This window comes from Oryzias latipes, chromosome 17, assembly GCF_053564925.1.
Source record: "Oryzias latipes strain Hd-rR chromosome 17, Olatipes_Hd-rR_3.1".
Taxonomy (NCBI): Eukaryota; Metazoa; Chordata; class Actinopteri; order Beloniformes; family Adrianichthyidae; genus Oryzias; species Oryzias latipes.
Window position 1 is genome coordinate 11,772,262 of NC_136253.1, and position 18,090 is coordinate 11,790,351.

General features: G+C 42.1%; 1 protein-coding gene across 7 annotated transcripts in view; it reads left to right on the top strand.

Moving 5' to 3' along the window:
• Positions 1-297: 297 nt before the first annotated feature.
• efr3a (EFR3 homolog A (S. cerevisiae)) overlaps positions 298-18,090 on the top strand; it is a 113,544-nt gene continuing 95,751 nt past the window's right edge. For 3 of the 7 annotated variants that reach the window (XM_078934422.1, XM_078934424.1, XM_078934425.1), the window contains exon 1: positions 299-932. In XM_078934422.1, coding sequence (XP_078790548.1) covers positions 923-932 — 10 coding nt within the window. In that variant the 5' untranslated portion in view covers positions 299-922. Of the gene's footprint in view, positions 933-14,094; positions 14,189-18,090 lie in introns of those variants that run through there. The other 4 variants (XM_078934421.1, XM_078934423.1, XM_023965572.2 and 1 more) reach the window with 3 other exon arrangements.

Here is an 18,090-nt window from a genome sequence, read left to right on the forward strand (position 1 = left end):
TGAAAACAGGCTCCGGAGAATCTGTCAATCAAACACTTTGAACGTTCAACGTTGAGACTCTATGCTTTTACTGAGGTATCAGATCGATCACTTTATAACTTAAATAACTTGCGCTAAAGCCAAAATATGAAAAAAAAATCATTAAGAACATGTTTAAAAAAAAAGGTATAGGAGAAGGAATGGTTATTCTGATGAATATGACTGAGCCAGCTGTTTATTTTTCAACAGAAGTCTATGGGTTTTTGCAATGTAAAGGGGAGGGGTCACTTAGTTCAGTTATCTTTCACAGTCAAAAGTCGGGCAGCTGAGTTGTGACTTTGTGCCCTTGTCCGCTAAGAATGTGACTCCGCCCCTGAACTCTGACTCTAAATCGTAAAAAAAAGTTAATCTTACGAAGAAAGTACCGCAGGTTAACGCAACAGTTGCGTATTATTTCAGATAGATTTGCTGTCACTGAGAGAGGGGGGAGAGAGACACCTGGCTGCTATAATTAGCCGCGTGCCCGGCCGGATCTCGCGCGTGCAGGCTGCGTTGGACCGCAGCGGGGTTGTGGCGGGCGCGTGACTGGCTCCCGTCACTTCCGTATCTGTCAAAGGTGTTGCAGGAGGCTGCGGAGGAGGCGAAGCGGGCGTCCTCCTGCAGGTGAGCCCGCCTGACGCCTGTCGGAGTGACGGACGGGCGTCCAGCAGCAGACGTTAGCTTAACGTCTTCGGCTAAATCCTTCCTGCGGCGTGTTCACCGGCTCGCCAGGTTTGTCTGCGTGTCAGCGCCGGAGCGGCCCGCAGGCGCAGAGCGGTGATTTGTGTGCTGCGGAGGAGCCGTCATTGATTCCGATGCCCGCCGAGGCGGACAGCCAGCGGAGAGGCAACATGGAGGCTAACTACTAACCCCCGGACACCGGACTGCGGTACATCACGGCGACATGCCAGCCGGTAAGACGACCGTCTGTGTGTTGACACACACTGACTAGAACAAAAACAACAACACGCTACTGTTGTGTGAGAACGTGCTGCGTTTAAAGACTCCTTTAATGGCAAAGGACAACAAGTTAAAAAGAAGTGGAATGGTGCGTTCACGGAGCATGGGATTTAAATAAGTCCCCTGAATGTAAATACACTTTTACGGGAAGCTAATTAGCTTTACTCCAATAAATATCTTTAAAAACATAGAGACGAGCAAAACTCACAGATAATAAAGCAATTAAATACAAAGGGTTAACAATGGTCAATATTTAAATGATAAAAAGTTGAAATATATGGTAAAATAAAACAAAACTACATTTTTTATTGCTGATACCCCACAAACTTAATATTATTTAGTAGCATTCAGATTTATATCCACATATTACTCTGTTGAAGTTTAACCTGAGTTGGTTTAGTTGGTTGACAGTGTGATTGTTGACATATTTGTTGGTGGTTGAGAAGAATCCTCCTTTGTCTTGTCCCATCTTAGTTGTGCAAAGGTCCAAAGGTGCATTCTGGGTGAAATCTCACCACCATACTGCATGTTTATGGAGAGAAATTAGACTCAGTCGGATTTGTGCGTGCGTAATTCTTGATTTGTGCGTAAATTAGGATTTGTGTATGCATATTCTTGCTTTGAGCGTGCGTAAATTAGGATTTGTGCATAAATTTGGATTTGTGCGTGATTTGTTACTCACATAATACGTTTTGTGTATAAGTTAAAAAAATATAAAATGAAAAAAATACAAAATGCAATTTGCGTATGCACAAATTAATATTACAACAGCTTGAAACTACTTACACACACACATCTTTGAAAAACACGCATGAATCCCTTGTTACGATCACACGAAGCTACGCACGGATCTACCGTGAGACTGTTTTCACGTCTCACAAATTCGTCTGTAAGTGCTGCGTTTAAATACTAGTGGAATGCTCGGTCATTAGAATTTTCCTATCAGCCTTCCTTTCTAAACATATTTCCTTCAGTGGGTGTAGCAGGGTTAAAAAAACTTTAAAGGAAAATAAAAATTATTATCTGAGAATATTACGTTCCCTTTTAAACGCTAATATATATATTAAAAGTATATTATTCTCCGAGACACCGAATTGATACAAAATGCGTAACAGGAACGACCAGTAGGGGGCACTGTTTTTTCTTCCGGAAAAATCAAAGGCAGTCAGACTGAGAGAGTCACGGGAAGAATGGCGGCCTATCTCGGTGGTCAGCGCCCCGAAGTAAGTAGCCTCTATGTTCAACACTAACATCTACTGTCTTACTGTATTGATTGAGTCATTGTCTGGATACGTTTAGAAGGGAAGGCCAATAGGAAAAGTCAAATGACCGAGCATTCCACTGGTATTTAAACGCAGCACTCACAGACGAATTTGTGAGACGTGAAAACAGTCTCACGGTAGATCCGTGCGTAACTTTGGCTTCGTGTGTGTGTAACAAGGGATTCGTGCGTGTTTTTTAAAGATGTGTGTGTGTAAGTAGTTTCAAGCTGTTGTAATATTAATTTGTGCATACGTAAATTGCATTTTGTATTTTTTTTCATTTTATATTTTTTTTAACTTATACACAAAACGTATTATGTGAGTAACAAATCACGCACAATTCCAAATTTATGCACAAGTCCTAATTTACGCACGCACAAAGCAAGAATATACATACACAAATCCTAGTTTACGCACAAATCAAGAATTACGCACGCACAAATCTGACTGAGTCTAATTTCTCTCCATACATGTTCCAGGACTTTGGCTTCTGTTTGTTGGATTAGGAGAGGAAACCATAAACCACCTTTATGGGCCTTTTCCACTGACTCTGTTGCTCCTGCGGACTTTTATCAGCACGCATGTAGGGAATCCTCACTGGATTTATGTTCTAAGTTACACAAGAACATTCCAGAGTAAAAAAAAAATCAACATTTGGATCCAGATCCTTAAACTGGACTGGCTAAAATCCTAAGCGTTTGCAGAGAGTCCTGCAGAATTTTCCATCAGAGGAAACTCTCTAAATGTGTGGATCAGCCATGGAAATCAAAGGTAGACTCTTTTGCTTTAGATGAAACTTTAAGGGGAAATGTTTCTGCTTCTTCTGCTTTTGTCTCATGAAGCACAGTCAGCTGACTTCCATGATGAACTTCCTCTTCTACTCAGAGGGAAGCAGAGCTGCTCTGTTTGTGTTTTTTAAAAAAAAAAATCAAACTTGTGTCGCATTATTTAGAAACATCTTCACATCTCAACATTGATTCTGTGTTTCAACAGCAGATGTTTCTGCAAGAGGTAGCAGATTGCAGCTAAAGTCTGGATTTTGTATTTCCTGGAGACTAAACTGTCTCATAAATGCATCATTTTAAGGCTGATCTAACTGAACGGCTGGTGTTTTACTTTATTCTCCTGTAGAGAAAGTGATTTTTTTCTGCACAGAGACACAGTTCTGGTCACATCAAATTGACCTTTTTAAAAACATTCATTCATCTTCTAAACCCGTTTGTTCCCTTTCGGGGTCCCGGGGCTGCCGCAGCCTATCACGGCCACTCGTGGGGGAATGGACATCCTGGACAGGTCGCCAGTCTGTCGCAGGGCCACAATTTCACACCAATTTATTGTAACCAATCAACCTATGACGGTGGTAGGACGCCGGAGTCCCCAGAGAAAACACGTGTGCACGGAGAGAACATGCCAACTCCACACAGAAAGGTCCCCCATTGGTGTTCTGTTTCAGGTCCCCCAGCCGGGACTTGAACCGGGAGACAAGAGCGCTAACCACTGCGCCACCTTGCAGCTGACCTTTTTAAACAGTTTTCTGTTTGACTTTACTTTTTACTAATTAATTTGCTCTGAAGTAAAACAGAAGTCTTTGTGTGGCGGTCTGAACCTGATGGAGCAGTGGTTAGCGGGAAGGCCCTGGTTCGAATCCCAACTGGGACCTTTCTCTACTGTTTGCACTCTGGCTTCTTCCTACAAAACATGCTTCATGCTTACTCTAAAGAGTCCCTAGCTGTGTGTGTGATTGTGTGCTCTGTGACAGACTGGCGACCTGTCCAGGGTTTACCCCGCCTTCGCCCAACAGTAGCTAGGACAGGCGCAGACGACCCCGTGACCCTGAAAGGGATAAACGGGGATAAGAAGATGGACGGATGGTCTGAAGCTGAGAAGAAGGAAAAAAAAACGGTCCTTTCTTTGTCAGACTTAAGTGACTCAGCTTCTGCATAAGTCAAAAAGTGACTCTTTACAGTTCTGGCTTTTATTGTTTGGTCTGTATAAATTCCTGAAATGACTGAGATGGTTTCTGTTTGCATTTGTTCAAACTTGACTAAGAAAATGTAATTTAAAGAAGTAACACTGTTCACATTCTGGTAAATTAGTTGGAAAAAAATCCCCAAATAGCAAAGCTGCATGTCAAATGAGCTAAAGAGGTTTTAAAGCTGCTACAAGTCATGTTGATGGAGATGACACTAAAAAGGAAATTCAGATTCATCTGCAGAAAGTTTAAATGGATTAAAAAACTGCTTTGTGCCAAAGGTTCTTAAGTATTGTTATTTTTCTAAACGCTAAACGTATAGAACGTGTGAATTGCCACCAAATCTAAAGCTAAATAAGCCTAAAGAATGAAACAGAAATAAATTGAAAGGATGCAGCATTTGCAAGAAACACAACAAATGCTAAGCTACACTGAAATGTAAACAATGACTCAAAATGGGTAAACTTAAAACACAAAATGAATTGCCAAATAAGAGCATTTATTAAACAATAAAAGAGAAAACTACTGATGCAGAATTAGCTGAAGGAAGTATAATGCTGATGGAAATAAAGTGAACTGCTACACATGTTAGGCTACATGCTAAAGGATATGAGATAAAGAACTTTTAAAGCAAGTTGTGTTGAAGCCAATAATTCTTAAACACTGAAGAAATTTAAATGGATGCTGATGTCATTTGTTATTGACATGCGTCCAGTACAAACAGCAATAAATTCATCTTGGCCGCATGTATTTAAAGTGCGTTCAAGGCTAAATGCCGTTGTTGGCCGCACATATTTAGAGATAAAGTCTGGTTAGCAGTCTGCCTTGGTGTGTGAAATATGTTGTCCACAGTTGAGGGGCAGAGGGAGTGGTGAGCTGCAGAAACAGAAACCATTTTAACCCCAAATGAAATTCTAACCTAAACCTGAAGTGCGGGTCGATGCGGCCAAGAAAAAAGTCCAGACACTTTTTTTAAATGTATCTGAGCAAGTTTAGGATGAGGTATATAAACCTGGGTTGTGTTAGGTGCTAATATAGTGCTATTTTTGTAAAAGCTAAAAGTATAAAAAGTGTAAATTGGCACCAAATGAAATACCAAATATAAAAATTAGCTTGAGAATGAAGCAGAAATTAAACAATGCAGAAATAGACTAAAGACACGACAAATGTTAAGCTGTATATAAAAGGAAGCAATACATTTGCTTAAAGTGTTAATATTGTTAAAGTATGCTTACGTAACTTAAGTTTTTGCTAAAGTTGAGCTATTTTACAATGAATTATCTAAAGAATTTAAAGATGAATATGGTTAAAACACCAAAAACTGTCAAAGTTCAAAAGTAAAACAGAAAAGCTAAATTAGTTGGAGAAAGTGGAATGCTGGCAGAAACAAACCAATGCTATGAATGCTAGGGACATGCTAAAGGAGGTGAAGAAGCAGTGAACAGGTGAAAAATTGGATGAATGTTGGATGATGGTCAGAGATGGGAGTGAAAATGGTGACGGTTTCCATGAGAGCTCAAGGTCACAGACGAGGTGGGAATATCTGTTTCCTCCTGACATGGTAATCTGTGGATTATTGTGTAGAGCGCGTAGCAGAACCACAGCTGTGATGGTGAAATGTTTTGACGGCCTCCTTACTGCAGCGTCGACCGCTTTGACCTTTGCAGTCGTTTACATGCACCTGCTTGAGCTTTGCAAACAAAGCAAAGACGCCACCACGTCTGTGTCTGTGCTGCTATTTTGGGAGCGCTGCTTCCCTGCGCCGCTCTGTCAGGTGAGCGGCTGGAGGTCTTCCTCTGATCTGTCTGGATGCTGCAGAGAACCCCCCCAAACCCCCACATCTGCACTGCGTCTGCGGTCGCTGCTAAACGCTGTTGGTGGTAACGCGATGCCTTCAGCATGGATGGCTGGAAGAGGCCGGGATGGAGCGTCTGTGATGCTGGCGGGCGCGCTGATGCCTCCCACCGCCTGCTGCTGTCAGCAGGACCTGGTTACATCATCATGCAGCTAAACCAGCCTGCCGGTGGAGTCTGACCTGGAAGAGCACAGACGCACGGGGAGCTCTGAGTTTGAAACTGGCGTGTGTCAGTTCAGCTGTGTTTCATTCTCTGTTTTACTCCTGCTTTTCTTCCTGTGTCTGTGGTGGCTTCTCAAAGTCCAAACTCCTACGCTGGAGTCGCAGGCTGCAGGCGGATGGATGGATGGATGGATGGATGGATGGATGGATGGATGGATGGATGGGGAAGATCCTGTTAGCACTAACCCGGAAGTGTGCAGATTGAAACTGTTGGGATGGCTGGAGTTTTCCTGCGGTCTCCAGAGGCTCATCGACAAACCAGATAATTTCTGCAACAATAACTTAATTAAAGTTCGTGGAATAATCATGGAAGGTTTCATGATGGTTTTTGAACTTGTGAAAGATCCTAAAACTATAAACCAGTACAGCGGTTATCAGTCCTTTGTTTTCCTTTCTTCTGTCAAAATTTGTCCTTTTAAAAATGACAATTTTAGCGCGCCGGTGGCTCCTGTGAAATATCCTAGAACAGTGTTTTTCAACCAGTGTTAGTGTGCCGCGGCACACTAGTGTGCCGTGGGAGATGGTCAAGTGCGCCGTGGGAACTTGCCCTCATTAACTGATCTAAAAACATTTAACATCTCCAGGATTTCAGCTCTGTGTTCATCCAAACAGGCCCTGATAAAACACTGAGTAGTTAGGAATATAAAAGATCTTAAAATTAGTTTTTCTTTGTGTTTATTTAATTCTATTAAAGACATTTTGATAAGAATCACGGTACCGCGATTTAGCTGCAGCTATAACTGTGTAAGGAAAAGTCCCGCCCCTTTAACTGTCTCCACCAATCATTCTTGAAGGCTTAATCACATGTCATCAGTCTGACCAATCAGAAGTGGTTAAAGTCTTCACTTCCTTGTTCTTAATTCTGCTGATAAAGTCGCTCAGTTCTAACAAAAATACTAGATGAAGCTCGTCCTTAGCTGGTGGTTCATCTCTTAGAAAAAAACAGCCGCAACTTCCTGCTTTTTCTGCCACAATTATCATACAAATCCACGTGAGATTGGAAGGGGGGGGGGGGGGGGGCTGTCGATCAATACAGACCATGAATTTCTGCTTTTTCTTTTTTTGGGATGCTGGTGTGCCGCGGGATTTTTGTCAGGGTTAAAGTGTGCCGTGGCTCAGAAAGGGTTGAAAAACACTGTCCTAGAACACTTAGTAAGCCTGTAAAACCTGTAAGGCAAACATTCTCATGTAGTTTTTTTCTATGCGTAGAGCTGTGACGGTGTGGTATTTGTGATCACTGCGGTGATGAACCAGCAGGGGGCGCTGTGTCGTGGTCACCCGCAGCCCCCCCCAAAAAAAACAAAAAAACAACACAAAATCCCCCGGCAGCCACGTCGCAAATGAATTCAATTACAAGTGTGTCGGGGGTGCTTGTTGTTTTTTGTGCAGTGGACCGCTCTCTAGCTGCACCGAGGATTCACCTGTGCTCTCTGGTACAGACATCTTCTCAGAATATTATGTATTGCCCAGTAATAAACAGACTGCAGACACTTTGTCACCTTTCTGGTAGCCATGAAGCCTGACACCCATGAAGAATGCTGGGCAGGAGGCTCCGCCTTTGTTTATACAGAGACGTAACGTTGCGCTGCACAAAATAGTTCCCAAATAAAACATGTAGTGATATTCATCGAAATCTAACAGTGCACGTTCATGTTTGGTGTTACGGAGTGAAGGAGAACAGTAATATCCCCCCCCCCCCCAAAAAAAAAAAAAAAAAAACAACAACAAAAAAACAAAAAACAAAAACAAAATCCTCCGGCGCACGGCTGCGTCGTGCATTCAAGAAAGCTCGCAGCTTGTAATGGCAATGAAGACAATGGAAATTAATAATTAGAACGCAGTAAATTTGTCATATTTCCTCGCGAGACGGAATCTTCTGTTTCAGCATGAGGATGTGTGTGTGTGCTTCTGAAACCTGCGGCGTTCAGTAAGGGGTCAATACTCGCACCTTACTAATGACTAAAAGGTGGTGTATGGGCACTTCATGACAGAATCACCCGTATGCCACAAGTGCCTGCAACTCATATTGCGCGTACAAATACTTAAGGATACACTTACCAAATGCACAACAATGGTTTGTTCAATTCCATGACGCTCCTTGAGGTGTCCATATGAGCATCAAGGAAACTGACTGGATGGTGATGTTTAAGTTTTGCAGAAGCAGAAGGATGTTCTGATTAAACTGTGGTAAAGAGGTGGTGGCCAGAAGCTTAAAGTCTCACTCGATCATCTTTTGATCTCTAAAGTCTTACCCGTGGTCCCTTTATTGAGCTGTTTTTAGCCTAAATCAAAGAACCTGCCGCTTTCAAGGACATAGTTTCTGCAGAGCGGCAGGAGTTCATTAGAAACTACCTCTGAGTTGTGGGTGAGACTGTTGGAGGGGGGGGTAAGCCTGCGCTAATTTCCCATTATCCCTTTGTTTACACTCCCTTCCTTTAGCCTACATACAGCCCCACACAAACCCAAGCTAACATTTGCAGTGCAACAAAAAATTTTGAGTCGGATGCCAGCTCAGACGAGGAAAACAAAGACGTTAATGGATCTTTGTGTCTGCAAATAAATGCCCATGGAGACAACTATTGTTGTAATGTTGGGCTATATGAATGAAACTGAATTGAATTGAATTAGAATGGAACAGAGCATGGTGCTTGAGGCCTGGCTATTGTAGATCATATGTAACAACTACCGGTACACATTTTTCTGCCTGCTCCTGAATCACCACAATTTGGAATAAAGAAATACTTAGAAACACAGTATTAATCTGAAATTTTCTTTATATTTGTCATCCAGCATGAGAAAAAAATGCTACAAAATCATGTTAAAAAGAGCAAAAGTACAATTTTCCTTGGATTGGTTCTTAAAGATGCACCTTGATCCGACTGGTTGTCGGTAGGACCACATCTCCCTGCTGGTGCGTGTGAATGCAGCTTTAGATGCAGACAAAGAAGAGCCATGGTTGGACTTGCAATGGAAGAAACGGTTGCTAGGGAAAAGTGTGAAACTGACTTTAAGATGAAGACTTGAAATAAGCTGCATGTTTTCATCATCCTGAGACCGAAAGGAAAAGCAACGGTTGCTATGGACCGTCACCTTCATGGCAGCTGCAATTTATAAATAAAGCTGTTTGTGGGTTTATAGTTTGAGGTTACAATCGTTTCACTACTGTGATGCCAAACAGAGGCTTCAACAGGAAAGCCAGAGGGCTGCTGGGAAATAAGGGGGGTTGAGGCCTATTTGAACCCACTTGTTAATGTTAATAGAATATAGCATTACTTTGAGCTGAAGAGAAGCAGCTTTTTCAGGTCACTCTGTGGTTTATTTTTGTTTTCCTCAGAATTTTCTCTCTGAGGTTTCATTTGATGGCTCCCAGCATGCATCTGTGTCCCATGCGGAACGGTTGCATTTGCATTGCAACTGGAATCAAAGACCTACCGACGTTCGATGCTCGGCTGGGTAATCGCTTATGCGGAGCTGCTTCCCGCGCTCTCAGGACTGTTGCTGGATGTGATCTGTGTTCACAGCAAAAAGACGGTTTGCTCTGCAAAGAGGGATTTTGGCCTAAATATAACTTCAAAGGAGGGGCACCTCCCCACTTCTGCGCCGCCGGTCCCTTCTTTGCACGCGCCTTTATCTTTCTGTGCCTGTTGTGTGGCGCTGGATTGGCTGCTCTTCATCCGTCTGGGAGGGATTTTCCATCCTGCGGCCGTTAGACGGATTCTGTCGTAGAGCTGCGGTTCTGTGACGGGCTCTACCTGCCTGGTTTACGGCGAGCTAGCACGGCTCAACCTTCACTGCATTGGTTTGCTAAAGCAGATTCACAGAAACCCATCAGAGTGTTCAGAACCACCTAAAGGCAGTCCTCTGTCTTTACATGTCTTCATTGTTGAATGAATTCATTACTGGTTTTCTATTGTTCAAAGAAGGTTACAGAAGGAAAACGCTGACTTCTTTATGAGAAACATTAAGATATTGAAACCCATTTAATTATTTTAAGATGGTTTAAAAACACTTTTGGATGTTGTTTGTGAGAACAGATTAATATTTCAATGAACTACAACAGTAGGATAACATGATTTTTGATGCAGTCCCCCTCCCCCCCTGCATTTTGGGCTCTTTTTTTTTCTCTTTGAAATATATTGTGGCTATATTTTTAGTCACATGACTGTGACTGTATTTTATTTACAGTCTGGAACAGATTTTTGTCTCTAAATCAGGGATGTCAAACTCCAGGTCTCGAGGGCCGGCCTCCTGCTGGTTTTCCAGATTCCCTGCCTTATCTGCTGCTGATTACCTGGATCAGGTGTTTTTAGCCAATTAGGAGCTTCAATGGCAGGTTGGTTGGAAAACATGTCGGACACCGGCCCTCATTCTGTCACCCTCTGCTCAGGAGGTTTTGTGGAGGATATACAGTGATCCCTCGCTATAACGCGGTTTACTTTTCACGGTTTCGCTACTTCACGGATTTGCATCATGCATTGTGTTCTGCATTCTGATTCGCTAAAAAGTCACTCCGGTTCTTCTCTACCTGTGCGTCAATAACGTTGCAGTTTAATATGTACACGTACGTAAAACAGCTTTCCAAATTTACAACACGTACGTGCAAATTCCTTTGCAATTTCGAGTTTCTCTAAAGCCCATAGAAAAAGAGCGACAACAACTGCCAATCACTATGTTCTTCCCCTGAACAAACACTGCACCGCGGGCTTCAAAGGGAGAAAACACTGCAGAGCGGAGTCAGGATGCAGTGGCTCAGTCTGTAGAGCAGTGAAATACACCTGAGTCACTATTTGTCCCCATGTACTTTGTATTTTATTCATAATCATTTAAAATTTTCTCCCGTTTAATCCAATTACTCGGGTCGCGGTGGGCAGGGCTAATCTCCGTGATTTGAAGCCTTCTGTTCACATTGATGATTAAAATTATTATTTGACAGTACAGTACAGAAGTTATTCGTTTTTAAAGTACTTCTAATTGTGAAAAAAATGCTTGAGCCTGTAAAATGGTCTGTTCTTTCTTTTCAATGTATAACAGTGTATTTAATTGTATAATAATTATTAAAAAAAAAATAGAGGTTTCTACTTCACGGATTTTGCCTATCACGGGTTCTTTTTGGAACGTAACCCGCGCGAAAAACAAGGGTTTACTGTAGTTCTTGTTGGGGTTTTTAGGTTTCTAATGGTGTTTAAAGCTCCACTTAGGAACTATTTGCAGAGTTTGCGTTTTAAAGTCTCACTCTTCTTCATGACTCCAGATTTCTTTGTGTTCAGTCAGCTTTACAATTCACCTGGAAATGAGTAAAAAAGCAGCTGATAACTAAAAATCAAAAAGTTAATGAGACTTAATGGGAAATGCATGTTTAATTATGGCTACATTCACACTGCAGAGCTTAATGCTCAATTCCTACCTTTTGAAAAAATGCAATTTTAATTTTTTTTTTTTTTTTTTTGCACGTCACTCGTTGTTCGCGGAAGTAGCTAACGTTAACAATGGATGGTAACAACGGAGCTCTTTTTGCATTATTAAATTTATTTTCACAAAAGAGCCAGCACAATTAAAATCTTCTCATTTTAAGAAGGCATTGGAGCCAGGATCGTCTGTACCCACAGTTGTGGAATGGGGATGTGTTTGTGTTGGGGCCGCGCGCGGGTGTGTAAGAGAGAGGAGAAGGCGTGTGCAGCGAGGTAGGGAATGAGGGGGCCGGAGGAAGTGTGTTAGGGGCGCGCATTCATGTTGTGTGTTATGGAGGAAGGAGAACGGTAATAAAAGAAGGCTTCCCCCAGAATAAATGCTATTGACTCTTTATTTACCGGCTCTGGATAATCTGAGGGTCCGAACGGGGAAGTGAACCCTGAAGGAGGATCCGCCTTCTGTCCCCCGCACTTCTGACCACGGTCGGAAAGTAAAAAAGGTAATCGCGGGAAAGGTTCAACACCACGCTCGGCCATTTCCCTGGAATTTATTTCAAAACCTGCCTGGTTGAGATAAGAGACCTCAAATTTGGCCTAAATGGAGCTGTCACCCAAATATTAATCCTATCGGTGACCTCGCTTCCCTTCCACTGACTGGTCTCAGGAGCATCGTCCGCCATGGTTGATATTTATGTTCTCGTTCCCGCCTACTTGAAAGCAGAATGATGACGTTTGTAGCGTATCGATGACGTACGGGTCGGATACATGTGGCCTGGCCGTTCAGACGGAGGTTGCATTTCAAAAGATCGGATACGTTTCGGATTCAGGACCACATACCCAAGTGTCCTGGTTCGCATTTTGAAAAGACCTTCAATCCACCCATCAGTGCTGTCCGTCTTACCTTCGCACCAAGGCTGCCCCAGTGGGATATTATTGACCTGATATAAGCATAGGAAGAGTAGCTACAGCCCCTTCTGTAGGACTACATTCAGAGTTGGACTTTTCTCCTTTTGGTTGACAAACATTCAAACACTTCCACAAAAGGAGAACAAACATGCTGCTGGAATTCAAAAGATGACCCTTTTTTTTCCAAAATAAAGTCACGTTTCTGAAGTTTTGTGGAATTGAAGTTAGATCGCTGTCACTCTGCCGAACAAGTCTGAATTAAAAAAAAACAAAAAACATTTAGACTGATAATTGGATTGTTTTCTGTGTGATCTTTGTTTTCCTGGTCATTGCTTGTCTTAGCATCTGCGATATCACCTGTTGGAAGTGCAAGAGAATTAGGCTCATAATGGTTTGGCTCTGAAATTTTCCACTGAATCAAGTTCTAGTCACTCTGAAACCAACTCTTCAGTCCAGCTCAGGGCAAATGTTTGAGTTTGAAAATTATAGCCTCAAATTAATAACATGCGGACACAATTTTTAGTTTGAGGAACCTGATCGACTTAGGCTCTACATTCTGCGTAGAGATTTTCTGCTACTTCTGAAGAATCTGTGAACTCTCCTGAGCTTAGACCACAGTTGGGAGAAAGATTAGAAATCTGGCATTAAAGTGATCTGGAAAGCATGAAGCAACGTTCACACTGCCTTTTGCAACAAGGAACCACCTTCAGTGAAAAGTCTATATAAATGTATGTTTTGGGCTTCCGTGTTAAAAACTCTCATGTTCACGCGTCGCATCGCTACGCGATGACCATTTTATGACCATTTTCGGGCTCTACATACAGAACATGCAACCATTGAAGACATGTTGAAAGTTAAACCAGGTCGAACCTTAACCAATCAGGGACTTGTAGTGACGTATGGATGGTGTCACTTTTAATTCCCTGAAGTGCCAACCCTTTCAAAATTGATCACGGAAAAGACAATTAAGGTTTGCGTGTACAACATGAATTATGACACAAAGTCTTTCAGAAACCTGAACAGAGCTGTGACAGAAGCAAGCTTCATGAGATTTGCACCATTTTGACATTTTGCAACAGGCCTCTGTCAACTGTAGACGATGGACATGTGCTTGTAAACAATAGAAAAAGAAAAAAAAAGCCCCTCCCTGCCCATGCAGTGTGAACACCGGGGTCCAAATGTGCTTTCAAGTATGCACGTTCTCGCTCCACATCTCTCCATGTTGGCATGGGGGTTACATAACTGCTGAGGCCCACTGGTTCATGTAAAGAAACCCGACTGCATTGTTCTTCAGGGTTTCTGTGTAAACGCTGACAGAAATGCTTCAGCTCTGCTGAGCACGCTCTGGGGGTGAACGCCTGTGCACTTGGCTCCGGGTGGGGCTGTGGCAGACCAGAGGAGTTGTCATGATTCACCTGCAGCCCTGCTGCTGTCAACAAGGGGAAGCTCTGCACTGCAAGGTCAGCCGTGGGTGTCAGTGAGGGAGGCGGGTGCAGGGGGGGACGGAGAGCGACCGAAGCTGGAAACAGTAGGACGGAGGTCCAGCGCTGCACCTGCAACATGGACTCTGAGAGCAACGACTGTGGTAAGAGTGCGCTTTCCATCGATCTGCCTGACCACCTTAGACAGATGGTCCTCCGGTCTCGGCCTCACCGACCAATCAGATGCCTTCTTAGAGCTGATCGCCGTTCCTTTACACCGGATGCTGAGGCTTCATCAGAAGGTTAGACTGTCGCAATTGTGAGGGAAAAGCTGAGGAGATTCTTATCTTATCTTTAGTCATTCTTATCTACTTTAGTCTTTCGCCCCTTTTTTAATGTTTTTACTCGATAATCCTCAGAATCCTTTGTCTCTGTAAACACGCAATTAAAAAAAAAAAAATCCAAAGCAGAGAAACCCAGCAGACATGAAATACAACAGATGATCCAAAAACTGGAGCATTTTTATGTTATTGTCATTAGCTTGTTTGGTGCATTGCTGTTAACATTGTTTAGCATTTAGGTATTGGCGATATTTCGGTGCCAGTATCGGTGTCGGACGATATTTGCATGATTTGAGTGTATCGGCATCAGTCAGATACTAAAAAAAATTACTGATATTCTTCGGACTATTTTTAGAAAAACTTTATTTTTGAAATGTATTCTTGTTCCTAATAGGGAGCTGGTTTAGCTCGTGCTGGTTTGCGGCGCCTTCCGTCCGTGAAACCAGGGTTCGACTCCGGGCTGCTCCCTGTTCCCTTCTCTACCTCTGTGCCGGTTCCAAGGCCGGCTTGAGAAGGTTGCGTCAGGAAGGGCATCCGGCGTAAAACATTGCCAAATTTACCATGCGACTTGTTCGCTGTGGCAACCCCTGATGGGAGAAGCCGAAAGTGGAAGAATTCTTGTTCCTAATAGATTGAGAAGCTTCTGTTTACATTCATAGTCTGCAATTGACTGGTTTCAGGTTAATGTTTTTTTTCTGGTTTCTGTATTAGTCAATGAGTCTTCTGCACCTGTCCACAGGTATTTTGGCCCACTCCTCATCAGCAAACTGCTCCACTTGTCTCAGGTTTGACGGGTGTCTTCTCCAAATGGCCTGTCTCAGCTCCTACCATAGATATTCAATGGGATTCAGATCTGGGCTCATAGAAGCCACTTCAGAATAGTCCAACACTTTTCTCTTAGCCGTTCTTGGGTTTTTTTGGCTGTGTGTTTTGGATCATTGTCCTGTTGGAAGACCCATGACCTGCGACTGAGACCAAGCTTTCTCACACTAGGCAGCACATTTCTACCCAGAATGCCTTGATAATCTTGAGATTTCATTTGACCTTGCACAACTTCAAGACACCCTGTGCCAGATGCAGCAAAGTAGCCCCAAAACAGAACTGAGCCTCCTCCATGTTTCACAGTAGGGACAGTGTTCTTTTGGTTGTATGCTTCATTTTTGCGTCTAAGAACATGGAGCTGATGTGCCTTACCAAAAAGCTCCAGTTTTGTCTCATCTGTCCAAAGGACATTTTCCCAGAAGCTTTGTGGCTTGTCAACATGCATTTTTCCAAATTCCAGTCTCGCTTTTTTTATAATTTCCTTTCAACAGTGGTGTCCTCATTGGTCGTCTCCCATGAAGTCCACTCTGGCTCAAACATGAGTGGTTCGATCTGAGACTGATGTACCTTGATCTAGGAGTTCACCTTTAATGTCTTTGGAGGTTGTTCTAGGCTCTTTAGATACAGTTCCAACTATCCGTCTCCTCAATTTGTCATCAGTTTTCCTCTTCTGGCCACGTCCAGGGAGGTTGGCTACTGTCCCGTGGGTCTTAAACTTCTGAACAATATCTGCCACTGTCGTCACAGGAACTTCAAGCTGCTTAGAGATGGTTTCATAGCCTTTACCTTTACCATGTTTGTCTATAATTTTGTGTCTAATGTCCTGGGAAAATTCTCTCCTTGGCTTTCTGTTGTCCATGTTCAGTGTGGTACACACCTTTTCACCAAACAGCAACGTGACTATTTGTCTCCCTTTAAATATGCAGACTGACTGATTATGGGTTTGAAAACAGCTGTGATGTCAATTAAAGGACATACCTGAGTTCATCATGACCCCCTTGACAATTAGTTCTCAGTCTTTTATGGAGGTACCATCATTTTTGTCCAGCACTATTTCTTTTTTTAAATAATTCTGTTAATCATGAACTCAAAAGTAATGGCTGATTTGAGTATTTAATTTTCAACAAATGTTAATTTATTGTTACTTTTGAACGTTTCAAGTCATTTCAGTGAGCATTGTGGACTTTCTTTCTTTAATTGAGGGGTACCAACAATTTTGTCCACCACTGTACATGTTGTTCCTAACACATCCCTGGCCATGGGGAGCTTATGGTTTACAACAGTGACGTGCTGTGAGGTTCATGGATAGTGAGGCACATTTACAATTGCTAGAACTGAATATTTCACCATTCATCCAACAGCAGGTAACAGCATATAAGATGCACATATTTCTCCTACAGAGAATATTTCTTTTATAGACATGAATAGAACATTCTTCTTGTGTATACATTATTCATATATACTGTAAACAAATAAAAGTAAACAGATGTGTTCAGCACACATTTTCATTTTGAACCCCCTTTATTCAGTGCTATCAAATGATCATTCAAAATAATTTTTTTAGGCCTAAAATTTAGTTTTTAAATACTTTTTTTCCCTACTTACTCCCATGTTATTTTTCACTAACAAAAATTGAAACCATGTTTGGCCTTACTTTTGTACGGAAAAAAATACATCGGTTCAGGTTAAAAGTTGACAATTTGGAAAGGTATTTACTAAAATGTTGGTGCACATTATTTCTCTTTAACATTGTTTAGCTTTTTTGTTAGTTTTATTTTAGATACTTACTGTTTATGTATGTTTTCTATATTTTAGAGCCATTTTTCATTGGTGCTTTTCATAACTTCTTTGTTTTTGCAATTTTAAGCCCATTTTTTTGCATATTTTCATCTGTTCAAGATATTGCATGTCTTTTAGTCGTCTTGATAATATTAATTGATGCATTTTGGAGTCTCTGTTTTTATATTCATATTAGTTTACATTATTCTTCTTTGGAGGCATCTTCAGATTTTATCTGGATTTTTAAGTTATAAAATAAGCAAACTTCTTAAAGCATTTAGAATCTTTTCTCAAATTACTATGTTTATATTTTGTCTATTTATCATGTTTCAAAGGTGGCTTGTTTTAATGATATTGCTACAATCCAAAAGTTTGAGAAACTGGTCCAGAAAATGGAACAGGGTTGGTTCTTTTAACTCCCTCCCCTTTTAACATTGACCTGGAGTCTGTCAGACCTGTTGGTGTTCCTTCCTGCAAAGGGAATCACAGGGAGGAACACCCTCTTCCCATTCACTTTTCCTTCATTTTTACATTTTTCTCAGCTTTAATGTCCCCATAGCAATTGCTTCTCTGTCTGAAATCTGCTGAAGCTGTGATGGAGATGCTGACTTGTCTCTGCGGAGTGTGTCCACACGTTAGTAGAGCGTCCGTTCACCTCAGTCCAGTGAGGATTTGAACCTTTACGTTCTCTCATAACCTGCATGGCTGCAGATGTGTGGATGGCAGACAAACACTGAAGGTTTTGGAAGGAGGCGTGGACACAAACCGTCACGCTGGATCTGTTCTCTCTGCAGTGCCCCCCCTTCCTGCAGGACTGTCCTTCACAGCAGTGTGGTGACATTGCTGAAGGGGGAGCAATGTGTTTTCGTCAGAAGAGCTCTAAAGAGATGATTTTGATGCATAAACCTGGTTATTTCCCATCATGCTTGTTGGAAACTTCCTGTTCAAATCAGATGTAGCTTTAAACTGAATTTTTTCTCGTTTGTTTTGCAGCGTGGAAAAAGCCATTCAATGTGAGAAAAGATGTTTTCGATTTATTTTATTTATATTTTTCCTGCTGAAAATCATTCCGGCTGTGTTCACCTCATGTCTTAGTGACAAAAAACCCTTGAACTTTGTCAACT